The 17,850-nt window shown below is 30.4% G+C and overlaps 1 protein-coding gene across 6 annotated transcripts in view; it reads right to left on the bottom strand.

Moving 5' to 3' along the window:
* LOC121129837 (uncharacterized) overlaps positions 1–17,850 on the bottom strand; it is a 57,502-nt gene that overhangs the window by 8,418 nt on the left and 31,234 nt on the right. For 2 of the 6 annotated variants that reach the window (XM_071893384.1, XM_040725558.2), the window contains exons 2-3: positions 2,506–2,831; positions 809–1,012 (exon numbers count right to left, since the gene is read on the bottom strand). In XM_071893384.1, the coding sequence (XP_071749485.1) occupies positions 809–1,012; positions 2,506–2,559 (258 nt within the window). In that variant the 5' untranslated portion in view covers positions 2,560–2,831. Of the gene's footprint in view, positions 1–808; positions 1,013–2,505; positions 2,832–6,567; positions 6,698–6,786; positions 7,795–17,850 lie in introns of those variants that run through there. The other 4 variants (XM_040725557.2, XM_040725556.2, XM_071893383.1 and 1 more) reach the window with 4 other exon arrangements.

Raw genomic sequence — 17,850 nt, forward strand, 5'->3', positions numbered from 1 at the left:
ATCAAACCTCGTATCTTGGTAAAAAAATTATTTTTTTCTTTGTCGCAAGTTTTTTCTAAAAAAGGATCCTTCCCAAAAAATTACTTCCAATTTGTCAAAAAGTAAAATCATACTAACGGGACTGCTTGCAAGTGCCAAAAGGCTGGGAGCAATTGGTTTACAGGGTACTTTTGATATTAAGACTGACATTCCTTAGATGTCCATTAGATTGTGTAAATTATAATTCTTATCTCTTTTGATAACATTTTCTAACGTTCAAACCCTATTGTTTCAATTTTTTTACTTATTAAGCCATTGAAGATTACGAGTGGAAATTATTTATTTATTTGTTAAAACATATACTCAGATATATATGAATTCATTCTTTTGATGTTTTGCAGCAAGTTAATACTTGTATTGAAGCTATATTAATCAGAACTAATCAAAACCGACTAAAAATCATTCATTATTCTTGATATATTAATGAGAACAGATTCAAATGTCATAAAATTATTGGCCAGTATAGTTTTGAAACTTTGGTGATATCATTTTTGATACTATCCGTCCACGAATAGAAGTGCTATACCACAATTATTCTATTGTGTATTTATTGTTATATATAAAAAAAAAATATGAAGAAAGATCGTCAAACCATTTCATCAATTTCAAAATAATTTTTTAGACAAATTGACTCATTTACATTGCTTAAAAACAGGTGGGATCATTTTTGATGGCAACAATATGCAAAGAGTCTGGCGGCTATACCCCCTTATTCTTGTATTTTAGTGTCAAAAATTAAGTGTTAAAGGTATTAAACAAACTTCCTTACGTCTATAATGTTTTTGTTAGTTAGAGATTCATGAGGTTCATTATATTCTGTGTATTTGAGCAATATTTTGTCCATATCAGTTGAAGCGTATTGATAGAGTTTGTTCGAAGAACTAAATATAATTAAGGCTATTTCACAATCGCAAAGAACGCTGAGCTCATATGCCTTTTTCATCACACCAAATTTTCGTTTATTGAACGTGACCTAAAGGATTTGAAAAATAATATATTATTAAGAATTTAAAAAAAAAAAAAGTCAAAAATATAAATGTATATAGTACATAGATTGAAGCTTTCTTCTTTTTTAAAAACAAACTAACATATATATATATATATATTTGCCTCTCTTAATTTATGAAAATTGAGTTACTCTGGTGTGCTAAAAAATATCTAAGAGTAAAAAAGGCCCTTCGCAACAACAAGAGAGTATTCCCATTTGACGTCAGAGACACAATGAATATATATTATACATACATTGATCACGTTGTTATATCACTACTAACTAATATGTATACAATTTTACCCTGACGTTTATGTCTACTATCGATTTTTCTTCTTATGGTCTTATATTAATGTCCTAAATGACAAAGTGTTGAACGATTCTACATTTAATACTGAAGAGCATTGACAAAGCTTGAAATACAAACGGGAGAGAGACCTAATATTTGTTATTTATTTACATACTAGGTACTTAATATTCTACATGAAGTCTTAAGTGTCTGAGACATTCGCAATCTCTGCATGTATGGGTCAAGGAAATCACCAACAAGTTTTAGTTCGAGTATCAAAGAACAAAACTAAGTTGGGGAATAGGTAGAGATATAAACAGCTGACATAAATTGATATATAAGGTAGGTCTTGAGGCAGTGAGTATATTATTATTTGATCAAAATTAGTGATATATTACTTTCAATTGAATAATTACCTTCTATAAGGTAAAATCGTTAACCCGACATTATGTCAGTAAACGGTAGTTTATATTTTAATCTTTATTGGGCTCTCCCTTGATTGTTCTAGAGCTCCTATAAAAAAATCCTAAAATACACAGCAATACTCTTGGACTATTCTTCATTCCTTTTTATTTTTGTAAATCCTCATTTAATTGGTCGGATGGAGTTGCACAGCTACACTATATAGTATTCCAATGACTCCATCTGACTGAGGAGTAGTATTTGAAGACAATATACATAAAATATATTTCCTTTTCGAGGAGCGACTGAGTATGATGGAAGCCTACGCTCATTGAGATCCAGAGAAAAAATTATCCCAGCTCCGTTATTCTTTCTCTTTTTTTGAGAAGGAAGGATTTGTGGGAGACATTAAAGAACATGTTGTGTCATTTATAGATCACTGATCATTGTACATCACATCATTACTTCCTCACATACACACACACACACACTAAAAAAACAAACAAACAAAAAACACTGCAGTTTGTTTTGAGCTGTCGATATTTCTGCTTTTATTCCCCTGATCTGTGTTTTAAACGTCGATTGGTGGTTAAATGTGCTCTTGTTAAGCTACGTTGGGAATAGTTCAAAATGATTGGGTAACCACGAATGATCTGATTTTAGGCCTTATTTTCTGTTGCTTAATGGAGAAAGGCTTGAGAGGTACAATATAGGTAAGAGCGTGACATGTTATTTTTATTTTTGCAAAGGAAATAATTTTGCCGTCAAGATTTTGTTGAGTACTTACTTGTCGATTTCGTTCATCTGTTATCCGAGAAATCTGTATTTTTTTCCGACCCATATCTGATTTTTCTTCTCCTGGTTTTCTTAAAGTATTATGTGCTATAGATATGCTCGTGCTCGTATATGTTGTTATAAGGGCTGAACTGACTCAATATAGATAAACAATTGGTAAGAGGAATTTTTGATATGTATTCAATCTTGTAATGAATTAATTATAATTCAATTTGTAGTAGATTGATAATCCTTCACCAAGTCTTCATTTGGTGAGTAATCCACAAAAACACCCAATGGATTTTCGTCGTCTTCTCCTTCTGTTTCTTCTATTCTCACCTATAACATAAAACAAAGTGATAAATCATTAGAAATAAAAGATATGTCAAACAATGGTTATGTATGCAAAGGTCCCTTAAAATGGTTCATTACACAACCTACCAAATTTTAAAGTGCTCTCTAGAAGGCTTTAAATTAATTTAGTATACATTTAAGTATCCTTAATTGTTATACCTGGGTATTAATGGAACAGAATCGAAGTACCCTTATTTTACATGTCTAAATTTTGATATATTAATGCAGATGCCTCCTTTTACCTGAAGAGGTATTTTTTAAAATTGAATTTATAATGATGATGAAAGAGGTATGAAACAAGGGTCTAAAATTACACAACAAGCAAGTTAGCAAAATTTAAAGGGAAGTCAATAATTCATTTTACAATTTATCACCAATAATTACCGAGGTAGCTATATAGTAGTTGTGGCTTTTTTAAAAGGAAAATGGTGTCGATCTGTAATATCGTTACACGTATATATATATATATTGAAAATATGTATGCCAGGAGTCAACATAGAATCAATCTTTAATCAATAACATGAGAAATTCACTATATATTTCTTTACTTTTTAAATATGAAGAGCCACATATTTTATAATTATATCATTGGGTGGGCAATTATGAGCTTATTACTCTCTCAAATTAATTGAATGGGTTAATACCTGTATGTATAGTATATACAACCAGGTATGTCAATATTGTCGAAGTTGTGGTGAGTATAAAAACTATGGCTAGGAATATGTCATGCAAAATATGGTAACTCTGAGAGATGACATATCTCCCGATAGAGATCCCTATAGCGCTCCTTGTTAGCTGGTGCGTTTGAAAGATCAAAATAGAGATAAATAAGTAATTATCGCACTAATATATATAGTTTTAATTTACACTTCCCGGGATTTCGACAATTTTTACATCATTGTACATATATATGGTAGTGTATCCAATAATGGAAGCTATGCTTATTTCATATAAAGTCTAGAGTAGGAGCGTTAAACATCATTCAGGCAAGAGGCCCATTATAATGGTTTCTCTAAAAATAGATAGGAAAAAAAAAAAAATTGTAATCCCCGAGTATGATTCATTTGGTGGCCTTTCAACCCAAAAAATAATCTACCCTATGGTACCATATACAAAGTAATTACTCATTTCTTCGGCATTTTTGTGTGCCACCAAAGAATAAATAAGAACCATCCAAATACTAAAGGAACCAATTTCATTTGGCGGAAGGGCTATGTGTTAGTTTGTATAGAATATGTATTTTATAAAAAAAAACACCACTAAATTGAAATGAAGGATAGGTAATCTAATATATTACATAGCACGATTTTGGCTAGATATGACTCTGATAATAGCAAAGTATTGATAGAAATATAAGAAAATTATATTAAAAAAACAAAAAAAAACAAACAATAAATGTTCATTATATTTGAAAATCTGGCCTTATTTTTGCGTTGATGGGACAGATTGTAATGAAATAAATCTTAGAATAATATTCTTTCCTTCGAGAAAAACTTTTTATGACTAAAAATTAATTAGTTATTGATATTTTTAGGGGGATTATGAGGAAGAAATAAGGATTTGCTGCTCAAATTAGGATTCCTTTTCGTAATGGAAAATAATTTAAAGTCTTTAAATAGACATTTCATACAAATATAGATATTATTATCCTTGAACTTGGAAGAAATTTTTATTATCGTCTTAGTAAAAAGAAGAGAGTCGCTCTTGAATAAAATATTTATCAGCCAAGAAAAAAGAAAAGAAAAAAGTTATTTTTAGCTAACTAAGAAGAAAAATGAGGTTTTTTTAGGAGTAGTAGTTTTTTTCCCTTCCCTAATAGAACAACAACACATCGACAGATACCTAAGAAGTAAGAGTGATGTAGTATGTACCTAGTTGTTGTAGATTGTTGCTGCTATCCCCCCCCCCCTCTCACGACTGTCTTTTGGAAAAGAAAGTCATGGATAGATGTCACTTTTTTTAGTAGCATGTTCGTTTCTGGAAGGGGTAGAAGAGAAGTTGAATAAAGTTAGGGAAAGAGTAGTGGGGAGCGGGTGTTGGGGAGGGAGGGGAAATCAAATGCATTCATAAGAAGGAGTCAACCTTTATGTATCTAAAAGTATATGACAAAAAAGCAAAGGAATTCACAAGATTTTAAATAAATTTTTCTTGACATATTAAAAGAAGAAATGACCATGTATTTTTGATGCTGAGTAAGTTCCTTATTCGTTTACGAGTTGTAGAGCGTAATAATCTCTGTTAGACCAAACTAATTCACGACAAATATACAGTGAATTTTTGTTATCAACTGTATATATATTTTTGCTTCTGGTTACATGAGAATTAGCTTTTGTTCAGCTACGGGGAACGATTCCCAGTTCAATTATTGAATCATTGTAGTTTTATAGTTGGATATACTTTTGGGCTTTTTTTTTGTCTCTGTTTCTTTTCATAGGAAAGGTTGTACGATACAAAGAGAGCTAAATTAATTATATCCTTTAAATAAGTACTAAGAGCCAATTGTTGATGATGGGTTCTGTTTTTCCATATTGTGAACCCCAGCATCATGACTTAATCAGTACAACCTGTGAATCAAGGTAGGAAAGAAGATCTGTCCCAATTTGATAACGATTAAGCATTGCTTTAAATCAGTCAAGAAAAATCCCATAAAACCGGAAATAGGCATGTAGATACTACAGCATATAAAGATCGTGCTGACCTTTGTACTCCCTTCTATCCACCTATAGTATTGTGCCCGTCCTTATTTATTCGGTCTAGTCCAGTCCAGACTTAGAACCTGATTGTAAATTATTGGTAATCTCAGAGTTTGAACTGATAAAAAGAAGAAGAAATAACGTGCAGTGACGTCATCAAGTACTTAACTATATCCGTCTTAGGACTGACATGCAGGCCTGAACTAGATCTGGACCGAAGTTTTCAGTCCTTAATAAGAACCGGTACAACACTATCCACCTAGGCATGATGATGAGGCAGTTATTTACCTATAATAATAATATAATATTAAGCATAAAAGAAACCCATCTAAGGAGGCCAATTTACAGAAAAATAATTAAATAAATATTTTTCTTTCAAAAATGTAAGATAGTACTTTTTGATTCTCAGTCTATCTAGCCCTTTCAATGTGTGTATTACAACTCCATACATGGGTAAAGAGTTAGATATGAGTTGACTATCTGAGTTCAACATAGTTGTGTCTCGCTCCATGATACATAAAAACTAATAGTAATGAGTGATAAACACACGCGCACACAGACAACAACAGTAGTACAACAGGCCCTAGGTAGTTGGTACGAAGAGTGCAAGAGAGAGAGAAAGAGAGACAGGGTACCTTAGTTCTACTACTAAGGCAGGAGCAACAAATATGATTGGAATTAATGGAGGAATGTATATTTGACTAACACGACATCGTCGTCAATTGCTAACATGTCAGGCAACTTGGTTAATACTCCGAATTTGTTTTCGAGAGAAGCAAAGCAAAGGAAGAAGAACATTGAACTGCGATTTTTTTTCTCAAAATGTACATATTTATGTACAAATGGAATTAGATATAATATTATTATATAAATAACGAAGAAAAATCACACCAAAAACTAGTTCAAAGTCGCGTTTTAGGAAATAAAAGTAGTTGTATGTTATTGTACGCTGTTTGTAAATGAAGTTGTAGTAGCTAGCAAGCAGCATTTGTGATTAGGTGTGTTATGAGGGGAAGGAACATACTTACTTAGTTCTTATGACTTATGCCTGTGCAATGTTCAACATCCGCGATCATAGCATTTGACTCATATTTGAGTGGTAAAAAGGATTTCCGAAAGTAGAAAAGGGGTAGGGAAGGCCTCTGGCCAGGGGTATCACTTTAATATCATAATATGCATTTATTAATAATCAATCATACACAAACAAAACAAAAAAGGTTAAAAATAGGCAGTGATTAATTAATTACCTGGAATTAAGTTAGTAATGATCCTCGTATTGCCACTTCTCCAGACACCCCTGGGGAAACGCGACTGCAGATTTATACAATCAATGGAATGTAAGGGTAATAAAAAAATCAACAACCACACATAAACAAAAACCCCACGCAGTACTACTGGTATTCTTAAAATATAGGTTTAGTAGGGATTGGATAAACAAATCAATCAATCAATCTTTGGTATAAGTTGTGTTTGTTTATTCAAATTTTCATATAGTTCCGAAGGTGGATCCTGATTGTATGATGTTCGACGTTGGTCGAGGTGATGATGAGATTAGCAGACGTTGATGGCCAATGGAGAAGATTTGTGGACGAGGAAGAATTCATTCTGTTTGCAATTTATGTATATATTTTGAAAGATGGATTAATTTGTTTTCGCAGCAACAGAGGGCGCTTCTCAATGCACTCATAATATCATGTTGTTAAATTTAATACAATATCAGTCACAAATGTTAATTTGTTAGATGTAGAGTTGAGAGTAGTGAAAGCAAGAGAGCACAAGATGAAGGATCTGATCTTCCTTGGTATCCAGAGAGACTAATGAAGAAGACACAGTCTTTTGCTTTGGTGTAGATATTCACTTCATCACTTATTTATTAATGTTTAAAATGCATTTTAGATTCACAACAAACAACTTTAACAATTGAACAAAATGTTCCCCACAGTTAATTATTATTTTTTTTTGTTCTTTACGTCTTATAATTAATAATATACTTTTATTTTTTTTGTGTATAAATACCCTCTTACCTGCCTAAAGATAGAAGAACATCTAAAAAAAAATCTGCTGTTTTTTTTTATAAAAGGTTAGACACACGCTATTATGAAAAAAATAAAAAAATGAGAGAAACAGCAAAATTTCCCCTAGGCCGACCTTCAACAACTAGGCGCGTTTGTGTGCATGTAATTCTGACGTCATAAGGGAAGAGAAACAGCTTTTTCCTACATTCCTAATAATTCTATTCCTTCTTTTTTAATACTGTTTCTTCATTTTTCTCTTCTCTTCTCTGTAATTTTCCCTTCCTCATTTTACTTGTAGTCGTAGACGTAATATAAAATAAACATTATACTAATACAATCATACATGTATATATTTAGCATTTAAAGGCCTTTATGAAGGTCAAATTAGGCCCTGTTCCATGGTTGTTCAAGGTCATGATGACACTTCACGTATATCAGCACAGTATCTTTTAATCCCATGTTGATCAAGTGTAGCTCAATCCTCTATTACGTAGTGGAAAAAAGATTTGACAAAATGTATATTAATTTATATATTAAATTTGAAATAAGATCTAGGGAGTTCATAAAGTACTACTACTTAACAGTCCAATGACGTCATTTTATTTTTCCCCCTCCCTCCCTCCCTTTTTCTTCTTCTTTTCTTAGGTAGGTACATACTTACAAGAATTTTGATGGAGTGAAGGAGAAGAAAAAAAATTAACTGCTTTCTATTTTTATATTTTAATGCCAAAAATAATTAAATTTTCTCGGAAGTGGCGTTTATTTTCTCCTCTTGTTGTACAAAGTAATTTTTTCTTTTATTGTAAAAACAACAACTGCACATATTTTGTTGATCCCTTCTTCTCATCTTTGATTTTTGTATCTTTCATCTTCCCAAATTGTTAATTTACTTTTTTTCATCTATATATATATATATTAATTAATATCCAATAAAATGGAAGGAGAAAAATCAATGACTAATCAAAATTGATTATCTAGGGATAGTTTATAGTATCATAACTTTTTTATCAATTAGTAGTCCTGCTCTTTAGAGAAAGAGATCAACCTTTCCCCCCTCCCCCTCTTTTCTGTTGCTTCTAACCGCAACTACTGAGGGATAGTTGCCAAGTTTTAATTTGAAATTTTTTATGTACTATTATCTTTTTCTATGTACACATATGTACATATTGTGTCTTTTTTTCGATTTTCATCATTTAACACTTTTTTTTTTGATTTTTTTTATTTGTTCTCATTTATGAAATTCTGATCTGTTGTTTGTTATTTCACTAACTTCTGTTTGATTGTTATTATTATTATTATTATTTCAATCAGTATCAATTCAGCACACATTGTTCATCCTCTTTTTTTTCTATAAAAAATCAATTAACTCTGACGTCAATGGAATCAATTAATATAAAAATATATATTTTTTACTGTGAGGGAGAAATGAGATTGATTCAAAGCCATTGATGGCTTTGAATCAATCTCAATATAATTACACACTTAAATGGATAACAGTTGTTAATACCGAAATCTACTAGGATTCTCTAAGATAGCTTTTTATAATCGATGACATTATACAATATTCTACATATGTTCACAAATATATATATCAGCAATATTGCTGAGGCTACAGGTCTCAAAATTCTGGGCACTTGGGTCTACTTTATCAAATAGATAGCTTTTTGAGTAGTAATACGAATTGACTCTAAACTAAATTAAAAAGAAATGTCTCTAGTAACAATTTTCGAAAGGGGTAGGATGAAAAACTTTATCTTGATTAAAACTTCTAAAAAAATTGGAATTTACAATTTAGAGGCTAAATGTTAGATCGTTGTCATTGATGTCAGAAATTTTATAATTACAACACCCTTTTTGTGGTATAGTTGTTGAGATATATGTATAATGTAGTTATATAGTTACTAAGCCTCATTAATATATTTCCCGAAACAATCTCGGGGCAGCTTTGCTAATATCACATAAAAATACTCACCCAATTGCATTGGACCATTTTTCATTTATTTAAATTTGCCAATGTTTTCAAGAAAATAATCACATCAGTTAGTCATTTTAGCCATAATGTCAGCATTCATCCCTCTTTCAAAGAGATATCCTTTTTCAGAAAAGGATAAATTATTGTTGGATCTTTCAACTATTTTAAGAAGAAGTTTGAAGTATAACCTTTTCAGAAATCAATCTCTATTTTACAATGTGTTCTTTAACAATCCACAAAAACGGTCTCAAACCCTCTGAGAAAGTATGAAAATAGTAAAAAACATACAATACAAAAAGACAAAAAACCCAAATCCGTGAAGTTTACTGCGTGGCTGGAAATAAGATACAAGGAATGGATTCTCATTGAGTCCTGCATTTTTGGTCTGACATATGATTTTACTTTTTATAACACATATTTGATTGCCTCCTGGATGGCCGAACTGGTCATGATGCACACCTCAATTGAGTGTCTATGTACTCTGGGAAATCCTTGGATCAGTGTTGATCCTGTCCTTGAGATTTGTCATGAAGGCTTCGTCCATCTTGCTCTTCGAGACACCTCCTGGAGCTCTGGAGAAGGCTGGATATCCTTCATTTTCTTTTTACGGCATACTCTCTATAATTTCCTTGAGTTCTTTTGAGCATGAAGGAGAGTGGGAATGATTTCCCGATTTTGTTATTTTAAATTCATTTCTAGGTTATCTAAACGGAACTTGGCGAGAGAAAAGACAAATAAGAGTACTCTATTTATTTACTTAGGCAAACTGAAAAAAGGTTTGCAAGTGGTCGTACATTATTACAAAATGTACTTTAAGTTTATTTCCAGCAACCTTGTATTTGTAGATTTGCTAATTTCTTTCTATATAACAAAGTTCGAACCTAATATTTTGTTGATTAGATGATCGTATTACATAGCATATTGCTTTAATTGGCATCAAACATTATTTTTTTTTATATGTGCGCTAGAAAATACCAGTATATAAGGACTAAATTACCAGGTGTTTTTGAAAGATATCCTTCCTCTAAACTCTTTTGTAGTTGTCCGTTATACATTAATACATATACATCGATTTATTTTTTCCATTTTCTATCATTCATATACGTATGAACAAGCTATGGATTTGTAAGAAATATGAGGTTGTCTGAAAAGTTTCCCACCGGACATAGATCCAATAATTTTTTTCTAAATTTTTATTTTTCAATATAGTCTACTTATAACTTAACATACTTCTCCGAGCTACGCTTCGATCTCTGTAACCCATCCAAATAGTACTCGGCGTTTTTCTAACCAAAATAATTGTTCACGATACATTTTTTGTTTTTGCCTCAATTACTCCAAGTTGGACTGACTTAGACGCATCAGATTTTTAAGGGAAGTTCCAAATCTTTGATACGAATGAATCCGTATTTTAAGGGACTTGACCTCGAAATCCAAGAATCCAGACTTTACTGTACTTTAGTTAATTTACTTTACAGACTTTACCATTTTTCATTTTTCATGAGTGATTCTTGTTAAGAGGTAATATGAACTAACTTATTAATTATTTATCCCTATTTTGAAAATTCGAACGTATCTCTGCCCGATGAAATGACATATTTTTCATCACATTAACTCAAGCGGGGTTTTTGTACTCAGTGCAATTTAGCCAATATTCGCATCCTTGACAATGCCTCAAGAGAAATATGAGGACTCAATAAACTACATATTGAAGAACTTGACCTTGACTAATTAAGGGAACTTTCTCCACTTCTACTTTTCAGCATGGTATAATCATTAGTCAAATGGTAATCAAAGTTTATATCGTTCAACAATCTTCCTTTCTTTATAGACAACAATGGATTCTGTTGGTATTTTATAAATTAAAATAGTAGCTTTAATCTTTTTAATTTTGTAAAGCAAATACAAAATAAATTATTTGAAAAAATGCTCCGTCATTGGCTATTGGACTTTTCTATAATCAAATACCTACATTCAAATCAAAAATATACCAGGGTTCATGAAAAACTATGTACTATGTATGTTGAAAATAATTTCCTAAAGAAGATTTTCCTACGAACTTTCTTTCTTAATCAATCTCCTTATTTTTAAAAGGAATGAATACTCCAAGTTGAAGATCGGAGCCTGTAAAGGTCTTCAAAAACATGTTCCTGAACTTTTAGGACAATCATAGTTGGATACGTGTCACATGTTACAGTAAGAAATATACTAAAGTTGTCTTCATTGAAGTAGATAACGGAAAGTTGCAAAGTTATTATTCAATCTTTGCTCATGGTTTGTTCATGTAAAAAAATTCATCAAGATATATACCTCTCTTGACTTTGAAAACGTTGCAAAATTTATTCATTACAAATACTAGACGGGAATTAATTATATATGCAATTTCAACATTACTCAATAATCTATAAAGTAACCTATTAGGTTCCTTTAAAAGCCTATCCAATATAAACTAAAATGGCTATTTATTCGCTATGTAAAAATAATTACTTATTTGTATAAGCAAAGCTCATTATATCTTCAAAAGTCCATGAATATTAAATATATGGTATCAAGTAATAATGTCAATAATACTCATGTTTTGTACTTTATTAATAGCCAACGATTTATAAAATATAACTACAAAAGTTTGAGATCATAATAAATACTACTTTCATGGCAATGTACCATTAATTTAGAAATGCAACTTTTTCCATTTTTTAATTTGAAAAATAAAAACAAAATCAAATAAAGTAAAATGTATTTGCATATCATATGCAGCCTCACAGTGAAGGATTAATTGGAAAAAGGGGTGACCTAGTACACCCCAAGGACTGTTTTTTTTTGTAGCCAGTCCTGTACCCTATATATCCACTAACTAATAAGAGACAGCACATATTTAGAATGCAAATAAGGCTCAACTAAATGAGATTACAAGTTGTTTAGATCTCGCGTACATGCCAGTATGCTATAGCGGCTGAATCCTGAACTAACATGCTATTTTATCTGAGCATACTTATCATTTTAAAATTCCTTCAGATATTTTGTAAGTATATATAGAGGTGACTTTGGCTTTCCCATGATTTTGATCGTTATGACCAGAATCTGAACACTATTCTTATGTATTATACAATATGTACTTTCAATCATTTAGTCATGTATTAATATCAGTTACTATTTTATTAAAGTAGATAGGGTTTAAATTGCAATTAAAAAGACGAAATTTGTGCATAGTCGGGATATTTAATCAAGGACAACAGCAAACCAAACCATTTTTGAACACATTTTTTTGAATCATTAATTTTCTACTTTAAAATAGTATTTCTTTACAACTAACATTTAGACAATTAGCTCAATATTCGTGGGTGAGAAGTGTTCGTAGAGCAAAATTATTACTTTTGTAATTGAATATAATATCCTTTCAGAGAAGTCCGCTGTAGCCTCCAAAATCAAAGAAAATTTTGATTCTTAGAAGAAAATTTTATATTTAATTAAATTTTTTCCTGTGAAAAAACTATGGTTTTTTGACATTTTTTTATAAAAAATTTAATTTTTTGGGACTAGCTATGAATTTTTGATATTCTTCTCCGAAAAATTTAATGATTGATTTTTTTTTGCCAAAAATATTATATTTGAAATTTATTTTAGAATTTTTTTTCAAAAAAATTTAATTTTTTGTTAACAGCTCTAGATTTTTGGTTTTTTTCCTAAAAATTCAATTTCTTTTCTGAAAAGTCCTAGATTTTTAATATTTGTCTCCCCAAAATTTAGTTTCTAGTAGTATCTATGGATTTTTGAATTTTTTCCCCGAAAAATTTAACAAATATAATTTTTTTTTCACAAATATTATATTTGAAATTAATTTTAGAACTTTTGTGCAAACACCTCTAGATTTTTGAAATTAATTTTCAAAAAATTAAATTTTTTGAGAATAACTATACATTTTTGAATTTTTTTTTCTAAAAAATTTAATTATCTGTGAATAGCTATGGATTTTTGATTTTTTTTTTTCATAAATATAATTTTTAACATAACCCCAACAACAATAACACACACACACCTGCGAACGCCTCTGCCTTTAGTATGAAGGCTAGTAGCAGGGCTTTAGGAACCCTACAAAAGCTATATGATATAGATTTTTTATTATTATTTATAATAACTATGGTCATACCTCGACAAAAAAAAGAAGCCCCTAATGCCAGAATTTGGCGCTCTTTATCTAAAAGCAGGGAAGGCCAGAGTATATCTTAACCTTTTATTAAAAGAATAAAAAAGACAAATTGCTCAAAATCAGTTTGTAGTTAGCCACTTACCTCATTCTCCCCAATTGTTGGAATATATATATTTTTTTCAATAGTTATAGTTATTTTCTAACATAACGAGCTAATTTGAGCCCACCGAATCAAACGTTCAGAACACTAATAGGACACTAAATTAAGTCGAAAATCGACAACAAACAAAAAATACAATAAATCAGTTGATGTTTACGCCAAGCTTTTTTGAAATAAACAAAGGTACATTGTATTTTCATTTAAGATATTTTAATTAAATTTCATGAGTAGACTCAAAAAAATGGTATTCCATTGGATTTTTATATTAATTTATATACATATATCAAGGACTATCATCTAATATTGTATAAAGTATCCATAGATAAAATAATATTCGTTCATCTATGATTATATCTATGGTAAATTATTAATATAATTTAAAGTTGTGAAGAAGAAAATGACGAAAGGTTCTCTGTTTTTTATTCTTCTTCAAATGATTCCTTTCTCTTTTGTCAGTCGAGGTTGTGAGTTTTTTTTTATAATTTAAAAGGATGTTTGAGTGAGTAATAGTAAAAATTGAACTATAGTCGGTAAATTTCTCTAATTTCACTCATAAAAATCTATCAACTCTTATTGTTATTGTAATTCATTCTTTTACGCAGATCCTGAAGGAATACAAAACAACCAGGTCATGCGGTTGATTTATGAACAAAGCTTAATCCTACAAATGAATAGAATGCAAAATTTGACTCCCATTTTTTAGAGGATTTTCATATCCTTTTAGTGAAGGGGATTATTGAGAAAAAATATATTTATTTAGTAACAAATATCGATTTCAAGTTTGCAAAAATATATTTTGGATCCCTTTTCCATTCTTGCTTCAAGCCATCACAAAAAAGAAAAAAAAGCCTAGATGACAAAATATCTATGCATGCATATACCCTGTTACCATCACGAACATCCTACTGAGAAACATCTGCGTGATTAAGAAAATAGAGTGCATATAGGTAAGATGGTAAGTGGATATGTTTTGGTGGATGCATTTTGGATATGATGAGAAGGTGTGGGAGTAAAATTGTTTTTATTTACCTAATGAAATAAGTAAATAATATATGGATTAATCCTGTATAAAAAGCATATAGATGGGCAGTCTAAACATTAATTAGCATGATTATATTTGTTACTTATTGTGGGCATGTAAATGAGGATGATGTCACTAGGATATGACCAAATTCTTCTTCTTAAGAAATGACTCATATTGTGAAATAATGCTTCTAAATGTAAGTAAATAAATGAATAGATATAGCACCAAGTGAGACGTGAAGGTTTATTCAAGCAATAATTTGAGGTGTCCGGCCAATTTGAATTACTAACGTGTCATAAAACATATTAACAACTGTGCTCAAAGATGATAAATACATAGTTGGGGCTCTTCCCCGGGATTTCTTAGCGTTTTTAGACCAGGAAATCTATTTTATAATATATATATCTAAACTTTCTTCGTGTGGTTCATTAAATGAAAAGTTGAATAACTCTAAATTATAGATTTAATCCAAATATCGTTTTTCAACGATTTAAACAACAGTAGCACCGACGAAAATGATGGCTAACAAAGCACCCATAAAAAAGAAAAAATCAAATATTTAATTAGAACTTCGTCTTCTAATAAAAGAAACACGGATTAATTTGGAATCTTTCACGATTACATTATAATATAGGCTTTCTTCTTCAAACATAAAATAAACTACTTAAATTTAACAAAATAATAATTATTAACTATCCCACCGCTAAATTTCCCGGAATGTATAAATTTATGCCAGAGTGCTACACTTTGTTTAAATCATAGTTACAATTATTGTCCTTCAAACCTATGTAAAGTAGGTAGTCCGTGGTATTTTAACTCTAAACATAAGATAAAAATTTGATCTCCTTGAATAGTTTTCTAAACTCCTTGTTCCTCCTTTTTGGGTATTTTTTCAGAGGAATGATGAAAAATGATTTTTTTTAAATGACTTATTCAGACTTTATAGTGTATACTATGATTATTACTTATTTAAAATAAGTAATATGACTTGAAATGAATTATTTTTTGTATTGATTAAAGGGCTGAACATGAGTCTTATTTTGACTTGGAGCCGAGTACCTAATTTTATAATGTCAGATTTCCCTAATATGTATTGCATGAGTTACTTGATATCTGAATAAGAAAAAATACTATAGACTTAGAGAGTAACGTAACCAGACATATATATAAATTTGAGGATAATCATTGTTCATAACCAGGAGTTTTCATTGCGGTTTGACTAGCTTAAGATAACTTTTATTATTAAATACCTCATTTATGCTTCAGCATTTAGTATATGATTTCAATTCTGCTGCTTTAGCATGATAAAATTTGAATTCCGTTTTTATTTCAGTTAGGTTACACAACCACTAATGTCTCCCATATAGTTACGGCACTGGCCTGAGGAATACTTCTAATGAAAGTGATTCAAGTCATAAAATATTGGTTAAAAAATTTGGGGATAAATATTTTCTTTGACGGTAAAATTTGTAAATTGTTTTACGACTTTAGAACTATTTAGTCAATATCTAATTTAAATATTCATGCAGGTAGATATTCAACAACTTTTCCTTCATTAAAAGTTGTTAAAATAATGGAAAATATAAAGTAAAAATCCCATAATCTGTGAATAAAAAAATAAAAATCCATTTTTACAATAGAAATGTTTAATTCCTTATGGTTTAAAGTTGTTAATTTTTATATTGCTTTCCGGATTGTCAGAAAAATCACTCATGAGTAAAGTATATAATCTCGAAAGTACTGACATTACCCAAAATATATTTTTTATTACTTTAACTAAAGTGTTTTTTTATACATCATTTTAGCAATTAGGGTCTTGGAGGTACGTGGATATTGACTATCATACAGTGGTACCGGATCCAATTCGCAAGTAGAGGGTGGGAGCCTTTTTTTTTTATAAAAATGACTACATATATAAGGGTTTATCAGCATTTTATATCAGTTGTTGTACATGCAATGTACAACAAAGTAAAATGAATTAGTATTTGTCCTACACTCGGATCTTACATATCGATATTCTATTCACTCCTATATAACCCATATGAGAGGCATAATGGTAGAAGTATTTTACGTGTTCGGCAATTTTTTGTTAAACGTACTAGGCTCTTTTAAGCAAATCAGGATCATTATTGACGTCTCTCAACAGCTTATTAGCGATGCTCATGCCACGATTCTCTTTCTCAAAATTAAGCAGTTTCGGAAGAAACTTCTCTGGCACTCGTCTCATGCCTAAAAGATTCGGGGAAAAAAATCATTGTTCAAGTTCACCGATATGTCAATATCCTCAGTAACTTCTCTGATAGTCATTTGACTATTTTCAAAAACAATTTCCTTCACTGTTTCACTATTTTTAAAGTACTTTGGCGTCCAGAGCGAGGAGGCTCGTCATTGGCATATTCACGGCCATCTTGGAAGAGTTAGTACCACTTATATTTTTTCTATTACTCAGAACAGTTTCATCATATCCCACAGTTAATATTTCCAGTCTTTTTATAGTACTTAATTTCAATTTTTCACAAAATTTCATGGAAATTCTTTGCTCCATGTTTTTCAATGGCAAATACTTTTATGCTTCTCACGAACAAAATAAATATATTATATAGCTTTAAACAATAAATCTAAACCTCGAATAGTGTAAACCTAATTTGACTTACTTATTCATTCATGAAGAATAGATGACAGTTATGGTATAATAAGTATTCTATTTTTTAGTTGAAGGAAATGAATATGTCATTTTCTTATAGCAATAATAATTGAATTGCATCCGTATAAATGCACTAATCTATATGCATATCAAATAAACGCAGAATCTAATTAAAGTTGAAGGTATACGCATGTGCATTGTTCACACACACAAGAGATTGTATGTAGGATGTAGTCACAAGGATGTATGACAATTAAAACCTCGAAATATTGTCATTACATCCATATAAAAATGTAAGCCATTCAATTAGTGCTCAAAGGCACACATATTTTGGAATCAAAAAAGTCCA

The sequence above is a fragment of the Lepeophtheirus salmonis genome, chromosome 14 (genome assembly GCF_016086655.4).
Source record: "Lepeophtheirus salmonis chromosome 14, UVic_Lsal_1.4, whole genome shotgun sequence".
NCBI classification, from domain to species: Eukaryota; Metazoa; Arthropoda; class Copepoda; order Siphonostomatoida; family Caligidae; genus Lepeophtheirus; species Lepeophtheirus salmonis.